The sequence below is a fragment of the Bos javanicus genome, chromosome 24, assembly GCF_032452875.1.
Source record: "Bos javanicus breed banteng chromosome 24, ARS-OSU_banteng_1.0, whole genome shotgun sequence".
Taxonomy (NCBI): Eukaryota; Metazoa; Chordata; class Mammalia; order Artiodactyla; family Bovidae; genus Bos; species Bos javanicus.
Window position 1 is genome coordinate 43,160,159 of NC_083891.1, and position 22,399 is coordinate 43,182,557.

General features: G+C 40.9%; 1 protein-coding gene and 1 pseudogene across 6 annotated transcripts in view; both read right to left on the minus strand.

Moving 5' to 3' along the window:
- Positions 1 to 22,399, minus strand: part of PTPN2 (protein tyrosine phosphatase non-receptor type 2) — an 86,286-nt gene that overhangs the window by 61,768 nt on the left and 2,119 nt on the right. For all 6 annotated transcript variants that reach the window (XM_061399992.1, XM_061399989.1, XM_061399988.1 and 3 more), the window contains exon 2: positions 3,914 to 4,004. In XM_061399992.1, the coding sequence (XP_061255976.1) occupies positions 3,914 to 4,004 (91 nt within the window). The remainder of the gene's footprint in view (positions 1 to 3,913; positions 4,005 to 22,399) is intronic.
- On the minus strand, positions 12,990 to 13,330 carry LOC133237678 (cytochrome c oxidase subunit 7C, mitochondrial-like; annotated as a pseudogene).

The following is a 22,399-nucleotide window of genomic DNA, read 5'->3' on the forward strand; positions in this document are numbered from 1 at the left end:
ACTTTTACAGCCTAGTCAATGGTCCATTTATTACAAGTATTCCATGCAGTCTTAGAAGAATGTGAATTCTCTAATTGCTAGACATAAGGTTCTATATTTTTCTTATTAAATTAAGCTTAACTGTGCAGTCTAAACCTTCCACTTCTTTACTATTATTTTGCCTTAAGAAATCTGTGAACATAGAATTATCAATGTCTTTCTGTAATCCTAGTCATTTCTGCCTTATATATTTACCTGGAGACTATTAGGTGAATACAAATGTCACAGCTGACACTGGCCTGTGCATTCAGAGAAGCTATGCCATTTCTTGAGATCTTTTTGTAGGAGGTGGAGAGCACAGAAAGCCTGAATCTTTTCCTTACTTCCTCCCCACCGAGTAATTTATTTAAAACGTGTGCTTAATGAGAATCTTGTTTTGCAGCAGTAAGAAACCATGGACTGTCTAACCTGCCACACAACTGGAATCTGAAGTCCATGTGTTACTTTAAATACTGAAGGATGAACCTTGAGGACATTATGCTGTGAGGAGTAAGCCCATCACAAGAAGAACCACTGTATGATTCATTTTCTGTGAAGCATCTAAAGTGATCAGAGTCTGAGAAAAGAGGAAGCAGGATGGTGACAGCCAGGGGCTGGAGGAGGGGTAGCATTTCAGCCACACAAGATGACAAGACCTGTGGTCCAGCAACATGCATACAGCCACCAACATGGGTGACAGACACCTAAAAACTGCTAAAAGAGTAAACTTATGGTATGTGTTTTTATCACAAAAACAACAAACAAAAAACTATTCTTTCATGGCCAGAGAAAACAAAAGGCTGGGACTTCCTCTTATATCAAACAGTAAACTGGGATTTCTATGTGCAAAGCAAATAGTGAGGAAGATTTCAGAACCTGGCAGCTGTCTCTGACAGTACAAATACAATCCTCAATGTGATTACTACAACCTCTATTTTCTCAGTCAACCACCTTTCTGCTCATCTCTTCTACAATCACCTCATGGTTAACTGAGACAAATGAGGCATCTTTCAGTCACAGCAATTACATAAAGACTGTGGACTTCTTAAAATTCTATTTCAAAACACCCCTCTTTGAACATGCATCTCATATTCATACCTCCAAATGTAGTTTCAAGCTGGATACATAACAATTGTGTAAGGAATTTGTTTAAAAATACATTTCCAGACTTGGTGAATCAAAATTCAGAAAGATCTAAAACTCTGAATTAAGAAAAGAACCAATTCTTTTCGATTATTTGCAAACATCATTGTCTGCTTTGCACTCAGTATTATCTTTTTTTCCACATGAGGTATTATCTATTTTTATTTCCTGTATGGATGGGAAAAATAAATGCTGGTTTAAAATAGACTATTTTATTAAAAAACAAAAGTTACTATCTTAAAAGCCGTCCCTAACTCCCCAAGCAGAACTGAGCACCTCCCAACACACATAGCATAGCAGGTACGAACCCCCACACCGCACATATACGGTGAGTGGGCAGGGTGTGTGGACTTACGGTCCTTGCACACAGAGCAGGCATAGAGCTGGTTTTCAGTACAGGTTTTCTGAACAAGGCAACAACCATACAAGTCTATGTATGGAAATGATAGGATGACTTTCAATCAGGACAGGTTTGCCAGCACCACCTTAAGGGCTTTTAAAAAACACTTCTTCTGTCATCTGGATTTAGCAGGAGTCCCCAGTCTTCCCTGGTGGCTCAGATGGTAAAGAATCCGCCTGCAATGCAGGAGACATGGGCTTAATCCCTGGGTTGGGAAGATCTCCTGGAGAAGGGAACAGCTACCCACTCCAGTATTCTTGCCTGGAGAATCCCATGGACAGAAGAGCCTGGAGGGCTACAGTCACTGGGGTTGCAAAGGGTCGGACACAACTTAGAGACTAAACAACAAGTCACCAACCAGACATGGGAACTGAATGGGAGAGAAGTATGAGTTTCCAGCTGCAGCAAGTATGTGGCTAGTGGTCCAGTACGAATATGGGGTATAAGGTAGAAAGAGCAGGAGTAGGGCCAGGACTGAGGGATGTGGGAGGAATCCTTAGCCTGAGGTGGCCACGGGACAGCAAGACAGAGATAGGTCACAAGAAGTGGGTGAATGGGTCTGTATCTGAGGAGACACAGGCTGCAGACAAGATCCGGGGCCATAAGCAGAAACATGGCAACTGAACTCACACAAGATGGGAGAGGGAGCAGGAGGGGCAGACAGACAGAGCCCTCAAGTTGAAGACAACTGAGGAAAGAAGCTCTGAACAGGGGTGATCACCCAGAGGAGTGACAGCAAAATTAAGACTGACGTGAGGAAGGAAGGCATGGCTGCCAATGTCAAAAATCACGTAGGGATAAGAAAAGACAATGGCAGAAAGTCCCTCACTGCAAGAGAAAACCAGAGAGTGAACAGCACTTCAGAATAAAAGTTTCCGTAGGGAGGCTGGGGTAGAACCAGGGGCTGAAGAATACGTGGGTGATGAGGCTGGACAGACAGACTGTGTGATGCATTCTTCCAGGACTGTATGTACATGTGTGGGCACACACGTGCCTGTGTCCACGTAGCTGTGGACACAGCTGGACTAAGTCACAGCTGCAATGGATATGGGGGATGACATCAGAAGACACTGGAGCACATGTGAAAAATAAAGGAAGAGAGTTCTTAGAAAGAGGCTGAAGATGGGAGGAAGAGTGGTGCTGTGATGGCAGACAGGGAGGCCGGGAGAAGGCCCTGGGCACAGACATGCCCAGCACCCAGGCAGCTCGGAGGACGCCGCCCACGCTCCCTCACTGAAACCAAACTCGGGGAGTCCTGTGGCCAGTGAAGCTGCCTCAGGCAGTATGTGAAGGAGGCCTGCTGCTACTGCTAAGTCGCTTCAGTCGTGTCTGACTCTGTGCAACCCCACAGACGGCAGCCCACCAGGCTTCCCCGTCCCTGGGATTCTCCAGGCAAGAACATTGGAGTGGGTTGCCATTTCCTCCTCCAATGCATGAAAGTGAAAAGTGAAAGTGAAGTTGCTCAGTCGTGTCCAACTCTTAGCGACCCTATGGACTGCAGCCTACCAGGCTCCTCCGTTCACGGGATTTTCCAGGCAAAAGTACTGGAGTGGGGTGCCATTGCCTTCTCCGGAAGGAGGCCTCAACCAGGACAAAAATAAAATCACCTGAACACATTTTAAAAGCCCTGATATTACAACTGTTCACAAAACCATGTATGTGTGTACCCACATGAGCACAGCGGAATCGAAATCCAACCACTGACAGATCGTGCTCAGGACAGGAAACCACCAGAGTGTGTGGCCTCGAGGGAGGAGAGCTTGATCTGTACCTGCAGGATCCAACTGAATTTAAAAGGACACACATTTACACAGACAAATACCAAAAGGATATAAACCTTAAAGTTTTTAAGTCATGAGAGTTTTCCCTTTACACATTTTTATGTTTTAAAACTTTTCTATAGTATGCACATACTACTTTTTCATTTTAGGGAGAAAAAGCAAACTATATGAATAAATATTTAAATACTTATAAAAGCTATAGAATAATATGAAAAGTATATAGATATATATGAGTACACATACATATATAATTATGATTATTTTGAAAAAACAAAAATCAAGTGGAAAAAAAAAGGTTGGTAGCAAATACATAGAGTAAATGGTGGCTGTGTTGAAAGAGGAGGTAATTACAGGCAATTTCCCCTCCTTCCACAATTTCATACCTCAAAAGTTTTCTTTAAAGAGCGCGTATAAATGTCGATACAAAAAAAAAAAAACCCACCATGCTCATCAACCTTGACCCCAACATTTTCTGCCATGTCCTGTGTCCTACAACAAACCAGCACACACACAAACACACACACACACACACACACACACGCGCGCGCGCCACCCCGCCATGAGTACTTACATGGGCTCACATCTCTGTATCTGTTTCGATTTCTGTTTTCAGGGAACTTGGCCACTCTATGAGGATAGTCATGGGACTCACTGCGAATTTCCTTAAAATAACAAAAATATATTTTAACATTTCTCTTAAACTTTATATAGCAAAAAGAGTTTCCCAGCCTGTATAAAATAACTTTCACTGAGCACTTAGGACATGCCCAGCGCCTCTGTCAAGTCTCAGCACACCAATGGAAACACTGTCTCCCTCACTGTGTGTGTCAGGGGAACAGGCTAGGGGCTGAATGATCTACCAGGTCCACGGAGCTGACAGCCTGGGACCCCAGGGCTGGACACAGCCCTTCAAGCAAAAGGCTCTGTTCTCACACACGTGCACTGCACTGCTCTGCTGTGCTCACACCCACAGCCACATTAAACAGTTCAGGCAACTACACTGCAAAGAAGGAATCTCAGGTCACCACACCACACTCCAATTCCAACTAAACTCTCCAAATAATATCTGCCTATACTCCAGAGTGTCGATCTTAAAATTGTAATCTATTTTGTTATCTTCAAGCCATATAACTGTTACTTTATTTTGAGCTCCAGAAATATTCTCAAATCTTATTTTAGAGCCACAAATGCTCATTTCAGGACCCTTCCGGTTCTCAGCATTCCACAATGGAAGATTCTGTGCCACGATGCCTGCATGAGGCACTCAGCGACGTGGCGTGTCTATCATGACCAGCATTTTTTCCCCACGTGGAACATTACCCTAAGAAGTCAGGTAAAAATAGAAGCATATCCCCTCCCAGAAAAGGAGTACACATTAACAGCAAAGAACAATTCGGGCTTCTGCTCACACTACTACATGTGGAGAAACAGTATTTTAAAAATTAGGCACTAAGCAGTTTTGTAAATTAAGCATAAATAAGTTTATTCAAGATTTTCCCATGCCTGCCTGCCCCCACCCAACAGCCCCACGACAAGTAACTTTATAGCTCATCTTTTTACCCACTGGGCGTTCCAACAAGAATTGGGAACAGAGACCAACTCTCAGTGAAAGGAATCACAGCCTCTTTGTGTAACAGGAAAGGGGGTGCATCATATGCTGGTGCAGCCCTTCCGGAAAATGCAATCTGCCATACACAAAGAAACAGAAACACACACACTACAGTCATTGCCACTGACTTTGTTTGGTAGCTGGTTCTGAATTTCTCAATATCAGGAAACAGTAATAACTCTATCTCCTCCTTAACACTTCACATTTCTAATTCATACCTCGTTTCCTTTTTTTAAAAAATTTTTTAATCAAAGGATAATTGCTTTACAGAATTTTGTTGTTTTCTGTCAAACCTCAACATCAACCAGCCATGGGTATAGATATATCCCCTCTCTTTTAAACCTCCCTCCCATCTCCCTCCCCACCCCACCCCTCTAGGTTGATACAGAGCCCCTGTTTGAGTTTCCTGAGCCATACAGCAAATGCCCCCTTGGCTATCTATTTTACATATGGTAACATAAGTTTCCATGTTACTTTTTCCATACATTTCACCCTCTCCTTCCCACTCCCCATGTCCATAAATCTATTCTCTATGTCTGTTTCTCCACTGTTGCCCTGAAAATAAATTCTTCAGTACCATTTTTCTAGATTCTGTAAATATGCATTAGATATTTATCTTTCTCTAACTTCACTCTGTATAATAGGTTCTAGGTTCATCCACCTCATTAGAACTGACTCAAATGTGTGTTTTTATGGCTGAATAATATTCCATTGAGAATATTACTCTTGAGAGTCCCTTGGACTGCAAGGAGATCCAACCAGTCCATTCTGAAGGAGATCAGCCCTGGGTGTTCTTTGGAAGGAATAATGCTAAAGCTGAAACTCCAGTACTTTGGCCACCTCATGTGAAGAGTTGACTCATTGGAAAAGACTCTGATGCTGGGAGGGATTGGGGCAGGAGGAGAAGGGGATGACAGAGGATGAGATGGCTGGATGGCATCACCGACTCAATGGATGTGAGTTTGAGTGAACTCCGGGAGTTGGTGATGGACAGGGAGGCCTGGCGTGCTGTGATTCATGGGGTCGCAGAGAGTCGGACATGACTGAGCTACTGAACTGAACTGAATATTCCATTGTGTATATGTACCACAACTTCTTTATCCAGTCATCTGTCAATAGACATCTAGGTTGCTTCCACGTTCTTCTTATCTAATTGCATTGGCTAGAACCTTCTATTCAATGTCAAATAGAAATTATTTTTTTCTCTGATTTTGGAAGAACTACTTCTAAGGTTTAACCACAAAGTGTAATATTTGGTTTAGATTTCTGGTCAATATCCTTTTTCAGGTTAAGAAGGTTCCCTCAGTCTCCAGTTTACTGAATGCTTCTTTCATCATGATTGGGTGCTGAATTTTATTCAGTTTTCCCTGCATTCATGGAGATAATCATAAGTTTTCTCCTTTAATCTGGTAATGTGCTGACTTACAATAATAGATTTTCATTTAGATATGCATGGGCATGCATTTAAGGTTTCTCCATGTCTTTTCATGGCTTCATAGCTCATTTCTTTCTACTGCAGAATGATATTCTACTGTCTGGTCATACCATTATTTTAAGATGTATGCATCTACATATTTAAGTTGACCTCTAATTTTCTTGTCCCATACAATTTATTCAGTTTTAGTATCAAAGCTCTACCAGTCCCATACAGACTATTACCTTTCAGTTTCAAACACTTTTCCATGAAAGCATATTGTAACAAACTCCTGTGACTGAGTGAAAAGAGAAAAAAGCTTCATTTCCACCAATTAAAAAGTTTTAAAATGTCAAATAGTAAATTTTATATGTAAAGCTAAACATATTCAGGTCTAGGCTGATATCTGTATAATTTCAAACACTACATGAAGAGTTGAAACACTATAGAGTACAAGTAAATTTATATTCCAAGTTAGTAACTGATATAAAAGAAAAACATGAAAACTACCAAAACACGCGTGTTTCTGTTGACAGCTCTTCTGCATCAAATGCAGAGAAACAGTTGACAAAAATATGAAATTTTAACAACAGGCAGGAAAGGAGAGTGAAGAGATGCTCAGACATGCTGCTGCAGGGGTGTAAACTATTGTAATGTTTCTGTGAGAACAATCTGATATGGTTATAATTTGACCCACCAACTTTACCTCCAGGATTTATATCACAGTCACACACCAGTGTAACAGGATGTTCACTGTCGTTAACAGTGGACATCAGCAGCAACCTCAGGGCCCATCAGGAGTGACATGGAGGTGAGGGGAGGAAGGGGGACAGGTGGGAACCAGGAAAGGGACACAAGCGCTACAAACATGTGCGTGGGATGGTCTCGGGCACACAGATGTCGAGTAGCTCCCACCTCCATCCACGCAGACACAACTGTGCCTGAGAACACAAGGCACACTTCTGGAAGGAGTCAAAGCATTAGTAACTTGTGAGGAGGAAGAGGAGGGTCAAGATTTATATCGTTGTGTTGTGCTGTGCTTAGTCACTCAGTCGTGTCTGACTCTTTGCAACCCCAGGGACTGTAGCCCTCCAGGCGCCTCTGTCCATGGGATTCTCCAGGCAAGAATACTGGAGTAGGTAGCCGTTCCCTTCTCCAGGGGATCTTCCCAACCCAGGGATCGAACCCATATCTTCCGCATTGCAGGCGGATTCTTTATCGTCTAAGCCACCTTCAGAAAAATATAGGTAACAGGACACTCCATGTTCCTACCAGTGAGTTTAAACATTTGTTACCACTTTTTGCCATATTTGTTTCTAGTCTTTTTTAGGAAAGGAATAAAGCTCATTGTATACAGCTTTTCTCTATCCTGCTTCTCTCTCTTCTATGGTAACCCTCCATCCTTTTAACTGTTTTTTTACTGGAGACCTTTTGAGCCATTTAAATTTTTAACCATATGTTCACATATTCTTCAGTTTATATATTACTGACGCTTTAAAATAAACTAGCTAAAATACAAATAAATACTAGTATAATATCAGTCTTAATGCTAATGTGTAGTTTTAAAATCATATCAAAAAGTTGTTGCAACCCACAGACTGGGAGAAAATAGCTGCAAATCATACATCTGATATGGGATTAAAATTCAGTGTATGTTAAAAAAAAAAAACACTTCATACAACTAAAAACTACAACAAATTTTAAAAAGGGCATTCTACCAGCCCTTCCTCAATACCTCTGTTATGCTTATACAACTATTTTTCACAGTTAAGTCCATGTGTTCGCTGCTGTTTCCAGTTTTTTTCTTGAAAAAACTTTTTTTGTGTATACTGTAATGAAACTGCTGATATGACAAAAGAAGAAAAAGGCAAGGTCCCAAGTATTGGGGTATGGAAGTGATCTTAATGTACAAAACACCAATTCAGTCACTCAGTAATGCCCGACTCTTTCCAACCCCATGGACTGCAAATGTACATGTACAGAACACCGTAATGTACAAAACGCCATAAAACAGTCAAATGCTTGGGGTTAAGAAATACATTCGTAACAAACACATTTTCTCAATTAATTTTTTAAAAAAGAATTCTACAGAATCCAGTCTCTCAAACTTCCAAAGCTATCATTATTATTTGTTCTCCTTTACCTTTAATTTCAGTGCATTTAGAAAAAAACCCTTCCCCCTTGTGGCTCAGCTGGTAAAAAATTCGCCTGGAATGCGGGAGACCTGGGTTCAATCCCTGGGTTGGGAAGATCCCCTGGAGAAGGGAAAGGCTACCCACTCCAGTATTCTGGTCTAGAGAATTCCAGGGACTATACAGTCTAAGGGGTCACAAAGAGTTGGAAACAACTAAGCAACTTTCACTTTCACTTTCCAGCACTTTAGAAAACAGCTGTAGAGGTATATACTTCCTGCTTGCTCCAATAGACTTTTTCTTACTAAACGTTTCTGAATGTAGTTTTTTGACTTACAACAAGCCCAATTAAAAAGCTTGTATTTCCCAAACTCCAGTACAGCTAAGAACAGTCATGGGGCAGTGCTCTCTGGCCAATCAGTGGGAATAAGCAAAAATCACTTGGTAGGCTTGCAGGAGAGTTGTGAGCAAGAGGGCTGGCTCATTTGAGCACAGGCTCTGACGTGGGGGTGGCAAAGGGCAGGAGCTGTCCTGTGACCCTACGGTGACAGCACATTCTGAGGAAGGTTAGGCAGAACGAGAAGAGGGTCATAGATGGCATGATGGAGCCACAGGAACAGGCCTGGACTCCTATCCCAAAAGGAAGTCCCCATTTGTTAAGTCAGCTGTGGCTTGATTTTCTTTTCTTTTCCGAGCAGCTAAAGAACAGGTCTCGTAACTAATACAGACAACAGTGCCAAATCTCAACAGTAATCAGATCTGACACTGAGAACAGATTTTGAGGACCACCTAAAACATAAATATCAATATCCTCAGATATCAGGGAGAAATATCAATAATCTCAGATATGCAGATGACACCACCCTTATGGGAGAAAGTGAAGAAGAACTAAAGAGCCTCTTGATGAAAGTGAGAGTGAAAAAGTTGGCTTAAAGCTCAACATTCAGAAAACTAAGACCATGGCATCCAGTCCCATCACTTCATGGCAAATAGATGGGGAAACAGTGGAAACAGTGGCTGACTTTATTTTTTGGGGCTTCAAAATCACTGCAGATGGTGATTGCAGCCATAAAATTAAAAGGAAGGAAAGTTGGAAAAGGAACTTTTTCTTAAGTTTCCTTCCTTAATTAGAAGGAAAGTTATGACCAACTTAGACAGCATATTAAAAAGCAGAGACATTACTTTGTCAACAAAGGTCCATCTAGTCAAGGCTATGGTTTTCCCAGAGGTCATGTATGGATGTGAGAGTTGGACTATAAAGAAAGCTGAGCACCGAAGAATTGATGCTTTTGAACTGTGGTTTTCGAGAAGACTCTTGAGACTCCCTTGGACTGCAAGGAGAGCCAACCAGTCCATCCTAAAGGAGATCAGTCCTGGGTGTTCATTGGAAGGACTGATGTTGAAGCTGAAACTCCAATACGTTGGCCACCTGATGCAAAGAGCTGACTCATTTGAAAAGACCCTGATGTTGGGAAAGATTGAAGGCAGGAGAAGGGGATCACAGAGGATGAGATGGTTAGATGGCATCACCGACTCAACGGACATGGGTTTGGGTAAACTCCGGGAGTTGGTGATGGAAAGGGAGGCCTGGCATGCTACGGTTCATGGGGTCGCAAAGAGCTGGACATGGCTGAGCGACTGAACTGACTGACTAAGACATAAAAATAATTTTTAAGCACTTTGTGTACACAATAAAGTACTTGGTGTTTCTCAAAATGGGGAGGGGAGGGGAAGCGCTAAACCACCCCCCAGGTCTGCTATACTCAACACAGTATCCACTGATGTCCTCCTGCTGAAACATCCCCCTCCCACCACAGACAGAACCATGAACTGTGGCCCTAAGTACCAACCAAGGATACTTCTGTCAGTGGTAAACCTGTTAACCTGAGGTCTCCCGACCCCCCAGAGTGCTGACAGCGGGCTGGCTGGCTCTGCTGTGGGGTCGCCTGTGCCCAGCAGGCCATCTAGCAGCAGCAGACCCTCCCCCATCTGTGACCAACACACCCACCAATACCCAGCTGAGAACCACTGAGCTCATCTAACACCCAAGGCCACCTTTAATCAGAGGTAAATTTAAGTGGGGAAGATCTTTGTTTTAAAGAATTTAACCCCCAAAAACTTATATTCTATTGATTTCTATATGATTTTTGCTCAAAAAAGCTAGGAATAATTGACTTACTCGTTATTTCTCTGTGGCAATGATCCAAAACATATCTAACTCATGCACAAAATGTCTTTCATGGAGTTATTTATGATGCTGAAAGGCTAGAGATAACCTGAATGTTCACTTCAGGGAAACAATATGAACCATGAACAAATCATGGCACATCCCATGCAGGCATTCCTGCCAGCAGTCACATAAACTCATACTATCTTGGAATGGTAATACACAACATAAACAAAGGCATTAACAAATCAATAAATGGAACTGGGCTATTTGGGAGAAACTTTCATTTAGCTCCTCAGCTGTATTTCAAAGTTACTTGCACGTGTGAGTTGACTATGTTAAGATTGACCAACATCTCCTTTTCCCCGGGATCTGATGCAAATCTGACCTGTTCTTCCCTAAAGATAACTTGTCTTGCTTTTTCTTTACCCTGAATACTTAGAAAGGTCAGCAAAATGGAGCCAAGTTTTTATGCTTTTTAAATGTATTCCTGGTAAAAACTTTGACCTTGAGTTTCAAGGCTTTCTTTGGCTCAGAGATGTTCTTCACTGTCTCCTCAGTTCCTGATTCATCTGTCTCCTCTGTCCTCTCTTTCAGAACTTTAACCAGACATTTGAGAAATTCCTGTGCTTTAAATGCTCTCTTACTATTAATCTTTCTCCTAAATTCCTAAATGTGAGGTTTTTGTTTTTCAAGTTAACTTGGCATTCTGCACAATCTATTCTGCTAGGGAGTCCTAAATTTTCTTTACAGTCACATTTTATAACTTCAAGAACTCATTCTTGATCTCAGCTTATTTTATTTTTGCAATCTTCTCTTGTCATATTGGGGATCTGAATTCCACTTTTCTCTCTTTTTTATACTATTTCACATGCCCTAAAGGACACAGTTTCATTTTCTTCAAGTGCTGAGTTTTTCATATCTCTAATATTGTGTTTGTTCATCTCTACAGGAAAGTGCCCTTACCCAAACTTTTGTGGATGTTCACACTTTACTATCAAAATTCCCTAAGTCTCAAGTATGTGGGTGGGACCCTTCTCTAGTGTCAAGAAATAACTTTTTTCCCCTTATCACTCTGTTTTCGTCATTTCAATAAGAAAGAACAACAACAAAAAAATCTTCTACTGCATGGGATTAAAGACCTAGAAAATCATATCCGTTTCTCATTTTCTGACTTTTCTTGCTGTCAATTTTTTTTCTTACTGTCAATTTTTACTGCTATTTGTACAACTGTGTCTGACAACTTTCTCTTTAAAATCAGACCTCAGACTTGAAATTATCAAGGAGCAAGTCTATTAAGTGCATAAGAAAAGCATGTTCACATTTAAAGTAAACACAGAAAGAGGATTTACATTTGCCTGAAGATGAGCAGGCTGAAGCCAAGTCAAGGAGTAGGGGAAGACGGGTCCAAGTAGACAAAATAGCTGTGCAAAGTCACAGACATGTGAACATACATAAGGAATGAATGAAGAATGACTGATTGGTGTTCTGCAAGAAGCATAAGCAACACAACACTTGTGGTTCACAAGAGAGGGAAATGCAAGACTGAAGGATGAGCAAGTGGCAAGAGATCAGATCATGCAGGCCTTTGTTCATGCTTCACTCACCCAACACACACATAAGACCCTACAAATTATGCAAATGGTGTTGTAAATGGATGGGCAGGAACAAGGAAAGATGGATTACTCTACATACAGTATACTAAAAGCAGTTATTCAGAAAAAATTAATTGATCAGGAACAAGACAAGGATTTCCACCTTCATCACTTCTATTCAACACAGCACTGGATGTTCAACCTGAGAACTAGGCAAAAAAATATTAAGCAATCCAAGTTGGAAGGAAAGTTGATGAATTACCTCTACTCACAAAAGATGTGATCTTGTGTGTAGAAAAACCTAAAGAATCCACAAAACAACTGTTAGAGCTAATACACATTCAGAAAAATTGCAAAACACAAAATCAACACACAAAAATCAGCTGTTTCTACATACTAGCAATGAACAATGCAAAAAACTGAAATTAAGAAAACATACCCATTTATAATAGAATGAAAAGGAATAAAACACTTAAGAATAAACTTAACCAAAATGGTGAAAGATCCGTACTCTAATAACTATAAAAGATGGCTGAAATAAATTAAATACAACCTAAACAAAACGGAAAGCTACCTCATGCTCATCGACTGGAAGACAGTATTAAGATGACAAAATGATAAGAAGTGATTTTCTTTTTTTTTTTTATCAAATACATATTTAATTAAGAAACTAATAATGCAATATTACCCAAACAAAATGTAAGCACACGTTCAATTATCATGTTCCATATTTCAGAGAAGAGGCATTAAGGATTTATGCTATAAGTTTATTTACAAACATATCTAGGATGCTGAGTTCAAGGGATTGATCCTTTTAAGAGACTGCACCTCTTAACATGCTCCTCTTCCTATCTGTCTCATGGATTACTTTTTAAGCAGTTGGTGTCTTACTATAAAGAAAGGTGCAGCAAATCCAGACCCAAAGAACAAAGTCATCATAGCTAGTAATCTCCACTTGTTTTCCACTGAAAATGGTATATTCTTCCCTGGACTCTCCTCATAGTGGCTCCGACGAACCACAGAGGTTGTGAACCTCCGGATGCTCTATCCCAACATAGCACTGTTGGACACTCTACAAAAGATCCAGAGACGGGAGGCAGAAGAAATGGCGGCTGCAAACCTACCGCTCCTTGCCTCATGACCTTGTTCCTCTCAAGAAGTGATTTTTCAATGTAATTCCTATCAAAATCCCTATTTGTTCAATGTAATCCCGATCAAAATTCCAATGACAATTTTATAGAAATAGAAAAACTCATCCCAAAATTTATATGAAAAGTCAAGGGATGCAGAAAAGTCAAACAATACTGAAAAAGGACAATAAAGCTGAAGAATCACACTTGCGTGATTACAATATTTATAGAGCTACAGTCATCAACCCCATGTGGTATGCCAAAAAGATAGACACAGATGAGTGGAATAGAAGAGAGTTCAGAAATAACCCTCAGATCTGTGGTCAACTGATTTTCAACAAATGGGCCATGATCATCCAACACAGAAGGGACAGTCTTTTCAAAAAACAGTGTTGGGAAAACTGGACAACCACATGCAAAAGAATGAAGTTGGATTTTTACAATACACCTCACAGAAAAATTAACTAAAAATGGATCAAAGACCTATTTATAAGAGCCAAACGTAAGAAAATCTTAGGAGAAAACATAAGGTTTGAAAATCTTCATGATCTTGAATTTGGCAATGGTATCCTAAATTATGACACCAAAAGCACAGGCAACAAAGCAAAAACAGATGAACTGGATGTCATCAAAACTGAAGACTTACTTGCATAAAATGACACTATCTAAAGAGTAAAAACCCACAGACTGGGAAAAAATATTTATATATATCTGATGAAATATTAATAACCAGAATATATAAAGAACTCCTACAATTCAACAAAACAAAAATTTAAAAATAGGCAAAGACAAATACTAGCATGGACAAAATCTGAAATACCAACACCACCAAATGATAACAAGAGTGTGGAGCAACAGAACTCTCATTCACTGCTGGTGGGAATACAAAATGGTTCAGCCATTCTGAAAGACAGTGTGGTGCTTTCTTACAAAACTACACAAACTCTTAACATATGACCTAGCAATCAGGCTCCTTGGTATTTACCCAAAGGAGCTGAATACTTATGTCCACATAAAAACCTGCACATGGATGTTTCTATCAGTTTTATTCATAATTGCCAAAACTTGGAAGCAACCAGTATGTCCTTCAAAGGCTGAATGGATAGATAAACTGTGATACACCCAGATGACAAAATATTAATCAGTGTGAAAAAGAAATGAGCTATCAAACCATGAAAGACATGGACGAACTTTAAATGCAGATTTCTAATTGAAAGAAGCCAACGTGAAAAGGCTACATCCTGTATGATTCCAACTATATGACATTCTGGAAAAGGCAAAACTATGGGGACAATAAAAGATAAGTGGTTGTCAGGGGTTGGAGGGATGACAAGGTGGAGCACAGAGAATTTCTGAAAACACTCTGATGATGGCACAGTGATGGTCAGAGGTCATATAATACATTAGTCCAAACACACCGATTATACAACACCAAGAGTGAATCTTAATGTTAAACTATGGATCTGGATGATTATTGGCAGTGTAGGTTTATGGATTGTAACAAATGTACCACTCTGGTGGGGAACGCTGATAATGGTATGGGGCCAGGGGTGTATATAAGAAATCTCTGCCTTCCTCTCAATCCTGCTGTGAACCTGAAACGACTCCAGTAAAGTCTTAATTAAAAACAAACCAAAAAAGGGCAAAGGACTGGAACAGTCATTTCTCCAAAGATATAGATACAGTCAATAAGCACATGAAAAAGATGTTCAACATCCTTAGTCATGAGGGAAATGCAAATCTAAACCTCAATGACATAACTACTAGGCAGGACCATAATTTTTTAAATGGAAAATAAAAAGTGTTAGTGAGGGTATGAAGAAAGCAGAATTCTCAAACATTGCTGGTGAGAATGTAAAATGTTGCTGCCACTGTGGAAAACAGTTTAGCAGCTCTTCCATGTTAAATATAGAACAAAGGTCTGTCTAGTCAAGGCTATGGTTTTTCCAGTGGTCATGTATGGATGTGAGAGTTGGACTGTGAAGAAAGCTGAGTACCGAAGAATTGATGCTTTTGAACTGTGGTGTTGGAGAAGACTCTTGAGAGTCCCTTGGACTGCAAGGAGATCCAACTAGTCCATTCTAAAGGAGATCAGCCCTGTGTGTTCTTTGAAAGGAATGATGCTTAAGCTGAAACTCCAGTACTTTGGCCACCTCATGCAAAGAGTTGACTCCTTGGAAAAGACTCTGATGCTGGGAGGGATTGGGGTCAGGAGAAGGGGACGACAGAGGATGAGATGGCTGGATGGCATCACCAACTCGATGGACGTGCATTTGAGTGAACTCCAGGAGTTGGTGATGGACAGGGAGTCCTGGCATGCTGCAATTCATGGGGTCACAAAGAGTCTGACAGGACTGAATGACTGAACTGAACTGAACCGTATTATCCAGCAATTCTACCTGTATGTCCAAACCAAAAGAATTAAAAACAAGGACTCCAGGACTTCTCTGGTGGCTCAGTGCATAAGAATCAGCCTGCCAATGCAGGCAACTCGGGTTTGATCACTGATCCGGGAAGATCGCACACACCAAGTGCACCACAACTACTGAGCCTGTGCTCTGGAGGTCAGGAGCCGCAACAAGAGAAGCCACTGCAATGAATGAGTAGTCCCTGCTTAACGCAACTAGAGAAAGCCTGTGCACACAACAAAGACCCAGACCAGTGAAAAATAAAAAAACAAAACAGGGATGCCAATGAATATTTGCACACCAATGTTCACAGCAGTATTATTATCAAAAGCCAAAAGGTGGAAACAATCCAAACATCCATTAGCAGACAAACAAAATGTGGTATATCCATACAAAAAAAAATATTCAGCCATAAAAACGAATGAGGCTGCTACAGATGACATTGTTCAACCTTAACAACATCATGTTCAGTGAAATAATTCAGATACAAAGAGAAAAGTACTACACGGGCCCATGTGTATGAAGGATGTAGAGAGGCAGATTCATAGAGCTCAAGTAAAGGAGAGGTCACCAGGGACCAGAGGAGGAGGAAATAGGGAGTTACTGCTTACTGGGGACAGGGTTTCTGTTCAGGGTGCTGAAAGGGTTTGGCAAATGGGGATGATGGCTGCACAGCGCTGTAAATGGAATAAATGACTCTGAATTGTATACATTAAAATGGTGAAAATGGCAAATTACTTACATTTAACCACAGAAACAATGTGATAAGGTGTCTACCTCATTCCTCATACCAAAATCAAACCCTGGTTGAGCAATGATTCAAACATAAAAGAAATAAAACCATAAAATTGTTGAAAAACATTGGAGAAAGTTTTTTTGTAATCATAGAACAGAGAAAGCCTCTCTGAGCTATGGCACAATAACTTAGAAAAGGCTGATAAATCTCATTTCATTAATATTTAAATTTTCTACATGAAAAGCTATCATAAATAAGGGCAAAATATATTTTGAAAAATATTACAAATAAATATTACAATTATGAATAAAATTTGAAGAAATATTTGTAATATATGACAAAGGTTTAACTTCCTTAATATGTAAAGAGCTCTAACATACCAGAAAGGGAAAGGAAATACAAGTGACTTTTAAAAGTAAGTACTGTTAAACTTCATTCATAAGAAAAGAACTGCAAAATACAAAAACAGTAAGACCATTTTCCACCTCATGAACAAAGATTAAAAACTAGGCATACAAAGGTGTAGGAAACCGGCACTTTCCTACACTACTGACGCGGACGTGTGTGTACATGCTCTTTGCAGCACTGCTCGTAACAGCTAACGGCCAGAAATAACCTACATGTGCACAGATGAGTGCTTAAATAATGAACACTGTTCAGCTGTTAAAATGAACACGTGAGATCTATATGGAAGGATTTTCTATATGTAAGAGTAAAAGCAAGGTGTAAAACAGTATGCTAACATTTGTTTTAATGGTGCTGGACAGAGAGAGGGAGGGAGAGGGGAGACAGGCAGGCAGGCAGGTAAAGATGGGTGTGAATGGAGAAGCACAGTGATCGCCCACAGGAAGGAACCAGGAAAGGTAGGAGCAGTGACTTGCTCTTGCATTGCATGCCCTTCTATATTTTTCTCACTCTTGCCATATTCCTGAAACCCCAACCAAGCCATTTACTTATTCAGGTATTAAAACATGAGCTCTAGAATTCAGTACTGGATTCCTATCTGGACCTGCTGGTTAACTGCAGCATACATCTGGAGAAGCTGAATCTCAGTTTTTCTCATGTGCGACCACCTGTGAGATAATCCACATGAAGTTACATAGTATCTGTCTGATACAAAGGAGGAGGTTCAAGCAAGATAAGCTATTTTATTCTTATTAAACTCTCTTACTCAAAGAGGGCCTCTCAGAAAGCATGATACACAGCAGGACATACACCAGGAGGAATCTGATCTCCCCAGACAGTGAAGGGCACTCTCAGAGCCATAACCAAGCCTGAACACTCTTAAGTAATGGAGTTTGAAGGATGTGAGACACTTAGCTTCACAGTTCACTGTGTCCATCCACAGGACCTTCATACAGAGTACAGGCAAAAACATCTGACTAATAAAGAGAACACTGAGCCATCATATAATTCAGGATTCCCTTAGGGATCTTAAGTATAAAGGAAGAAATTTTGGTATTTCTCCCATAATTACAAACAACCAATTTGGGATTATCTTAAAGATTTTTTTTTCCTTATAAAATTAACATCTCTTTTCCCATTTCCTAAATTCTTACTTGCTGTTTCATCACAAGAGTTCAGGATAGAATATTCTACAGTACAAGGATACATTTTCCGTATACTATGTAAAAAAAAGGTATGTACCAAGTACTAAAATATTGTTTAATATTGTGTAATTTTCTTACCCTGATATTACTACTAGTAATAGGGATTTCAAAAAATAAAAACTTATGATTTGAATGCAATGCAGGAGATCCTGTTTCAATCCCTGGGTGGGGAAAATTCCCTGAAGGAAATGGCAACCCTAAGCCTGGCAGGCTACAGTCCATGCGGTCACAAAGAGTCAGACAGGACTGAGCAACTAACCTCACATCACATCACCTACGTTTTGTAATTTCATTGGTTGATACAGTTGCCACTGTCATAGAGAACCTGGACTGTCTGAGGTCCCAACCTTAACTAGGAGGAGCGGACCACCGTCCAGGAACCTTACTCCAGCCCACTTTAAGAACTCCTGGAAGCACGACTAAGCAAACTGTCAAGAGGAAATGATAGCTTTCAGAATACAAAACTGTTTGAATACAGTGAAAGAAACAAAGTAATTCAGCATGAGACTTTCTCTAGAGGAATGCAGGCAGTGTGACACAAAGTTATCAGTGATAGAGACGTGAGCCAAACAAAGCGACAGAACAATGAGCTTATTAAGTTAGAGTACTGGGTGTGAAAGAGTAGGAGCATATTAAAACAAACAAACAGAAAAATGCCAGAAATCCACAGACACAAGTTTCCTGGAAGTCAGCAATCCCAATGGTCCTCAGGGCCTATGATGCCCTTGAAATCATACACCAAATCTAGGGGAATTGTACGTATGTGGTCATGTCTCTTGTTCACAGGTTTTAATCTTGCTGCGTGTCTAAATGTGTCCACGATCCTTAAAAGCAAGGATTTCACTGTTTACTACACCATAAATACTACATTAAATTATCACTATACTCAATACATTTAAAATAGCACTGTACTCATTTCAGACAACAGCCCAGCAGGCAGAACATCATCCCAACTAAGAATGTAACAGAAAAGCTTAATCCACTCAGAACAGCAGAGTCAGAACTCACATGCTCTAACACTAGCTGGCTGAACCATATTTGTTCCTTGGCTATCAGCTGCTATGTTGTAATGGTATTATCAAAGGTTCTAATAAACTAGTAGGTTTAAATATTCTCTGCCCCTAACAGTTTACCAGTAAGAAATAAAAATTTTAATGGCGCGACCAACAGGGAACAGAGTGTGGAGAATCTAGGTAAGAATTTCCAGGGGAAACAAATCATAGGAATGCTGAGAAAGTGAAGAGCATTTAACTTAATTTAGCACTTATGTAAATTTTAATTCTGCTTTCCTAGATTTTATCTATGGTTTACTCTCTGGAGAGAGAACAGAATAAGAAAACAAAGCAATCAAGCAGGGGATCAGAACTGCAGGAAGAGACACCAAGAGCTGAGCTACAGACTTCCTCAGCCTTGGTGGCTAAGGCTCTGTGCTTCTTAGTGGCTAGCTACTTCCTAGTGTTAGTGGCTAAGGCACTGTGCTCCCAATGCAGGGGGCCCGGGTTCGATCCCTGGTCAGGGAACTAGATCCCACAGGCAGCAACTAACTGTTCGTATGTCACAACTAAAACTCGGTGCAGCCAAATAAATCGATACATTAAAAAAAAAAAAAAAAGAACTGTGACAGTTTTCCAACAGGGAATAGCAAATTCTTGTGGATACTAATGATCTAGGAGAAACCAAAAAGGGTTACTGGAGATTCTGTTTTAAAGTCAATACCCTGAACAAGAGCAAGCTAGAAAGTGCAGGGCCAATGCAGCCATCTGGAATTCCATGATTCTAGGTATCCATAACCTAGAGAACTAGGCTTCTTCCTAGGTGGCTCAGTGTAAAGAATCCGCCTGCCAATGGAGGAGACCCAGAAGATGTGGGTTAGATCTTGGGGCTGGGAAGATCCCCAGAGGAGGAAATGGCAACCCACTTCAAGTATTCTTGCCTGGGAAATGCCATGGACAGAGGAGCCTGGCGGGCTACAGTCCATGGGGTCAAAAAGTCAGACACAACTCAGCACCATGAACACAACCTACAGAACCTGTCAAAGGCGAAACAGTACTGTTTCCAGTTCTATATCCTTCACCAGGGTATCATTCTCCGGGTTGCTTTTCCTTAAAATGGTGGTTCTGACCGTCTGAGGAATCAGAGAGTTCCATTTAAGAATCTGACTGAAGCCCTGAAATCCCCTAGAAACCACATCCCCAGGGGCATTCAAATAAGTTTGCAGTTTCAGGGCACTTGGAAATCCCTTTCCAGTCTAATCCATGGGTCCCAGACGTGGTTTTCAAGGCCTCCAGTCCCACAAGGACCAACCTATTATAACACATCCCACTCTCTCCTGCCATTGAAAATGTCATGATTCTTTCAGCGCCACTGTCTCAAGCAGATCATAAAGGAAGCAACAGAGGCTGTCATGCTGGCAGAGCAGGGCAGGCTGCAGTGAGACTCAGGAGCACAGGCTGTGAGTTCCTAGTGGATGTGGTAACCCTACAGCAGTCACAACCTCGTGCTAGACGGGGTCACCTCAGCGGCAAGTGAGGAGCTGGAAGAACCAAGGTGCTGACATCTCACAGTAGTACTTTTGTTTAGTGAATGCTAACTGAGCATCAGGCACACCTTAGGCTACAGGCAGATGGTAGGGAAACAAAGGAAAATGAGGCAGTCCCCAAGGAACTACACAGACTGGCAGACAGGTGTACAACAATGGGATTCATATGCTAATGAGAGAGCATTCAGAATCAAAGGAACAAACAGCTTTGCCACAGTGGTGATGTGGTAAAGAATCTGCCTGTCAATGCACGAGACGTGGGTTCAATCCCTAGGACGGGAAGATCCCCTGGAGAAGGAAATGGCAACATACTTTTCCTGCTTAGAAAATCCCATGGACAGAGGGGCCTGGTGGGCTACAGTCCACAGGATTACAGAGTCAGACATGACTGAGCGACTAAACAACAACAAAATGACTGATGTCTAGTCTTGAAGACATTTTCCAAGACAAGTAAGGTAGGCAGAGAGTATGTCCAACTTGTCTAGTATGTCTAGGCAAAGACTCCAAGGTGTGAAAACACAAGTGATTCTCAAGGAAATCAAGGAGTTTAATATGGCAGCAAGCCCTGAGTACTTACATTAAGGCTGGCAGAACATGGAACAGATACTGCAAGGGAACAGTTTTAGAACAAGACAGCTTTGATTTTTCCTCCACACTGGCTGCCAAGGTAAGTGCCAGAAGAATAGAGTTCATTTGATATTTTACTTCTAAAAATCAGCTGACTCACAAATGATAAAAACTGCTCTTACTCTGACAATATTTGAACCATGAATTTCTATTGAAGAAAAATGACCAGTTAAGTATTCCACAAACTCTGATTAATCACCCGAATTCTTCCTGAACTACCACTTACAAGAAACATTACTCCATAACTTAGCTTTTGCCACTTCCCTACAGTTTTAGTTTCTTCCCCGAAAGGCTCACACAATTCCATTCCTTTCCTCTGCCCTTCTAATGCCCCTGCTGATTCACATGGCAATCAGCAGCAACAAGGGAAAGGCAGAAAGGGATCGTGAACATTTCTCAAAAAGCTAGAATTAACCTCAGACTATATTAATGCTACTAGCTTGTTGATCAGACCAAATTAGACCTTTCCAGCAATCTCACTTCTGCCAGCCGCGCCCATTCACAGCAAGGCTTTCCACACTGTGCTCCTGGTCCCATCAGCCCCTACTTCCTGAAGCTTCTGGCTCCAATATTCATCCCTTCTCTTTCTTCAATCTCCAACCTATCTCTTTAGCCTCCCCCGCTCCTTCCGGATCATGTAAACCATCAAGTCACCCTTCTGTGGTAGGAAGTCAGTGTTCAATAAACACATATTAAGTGCCCACTAGATAGATGCATGTCCTGCAGGAATCCTGATGAGGCACTGAACACAAGCAACCAAGAGTGAGCTCTAATCCAGTCATTCACTCCCAGAAACCTCCCATGTCACAAGTTACCTTGTAAAAGCAACTGTTCAGAGAGGGCAAAAAGGAGTAAGGGGCCAGAGTTCAGACTAAAAAGAATACATTTCCTTTTCTTACAGGACTTTGACTGATAAGGTATAAAGTAAAAGTTCTCACACACTAAAAGCAAGTCTAGCTCTTAGTTCTAGTCAGTTTTTTTTTTTTTTTTGCTCAACAGCAAAGTCTTTCTTTTCCTAACCAAATTAGTATTGCCAAAAAAAGCACAACTCTTCTCAAACATTATCATCAACATACCCTCTGCTGTGATC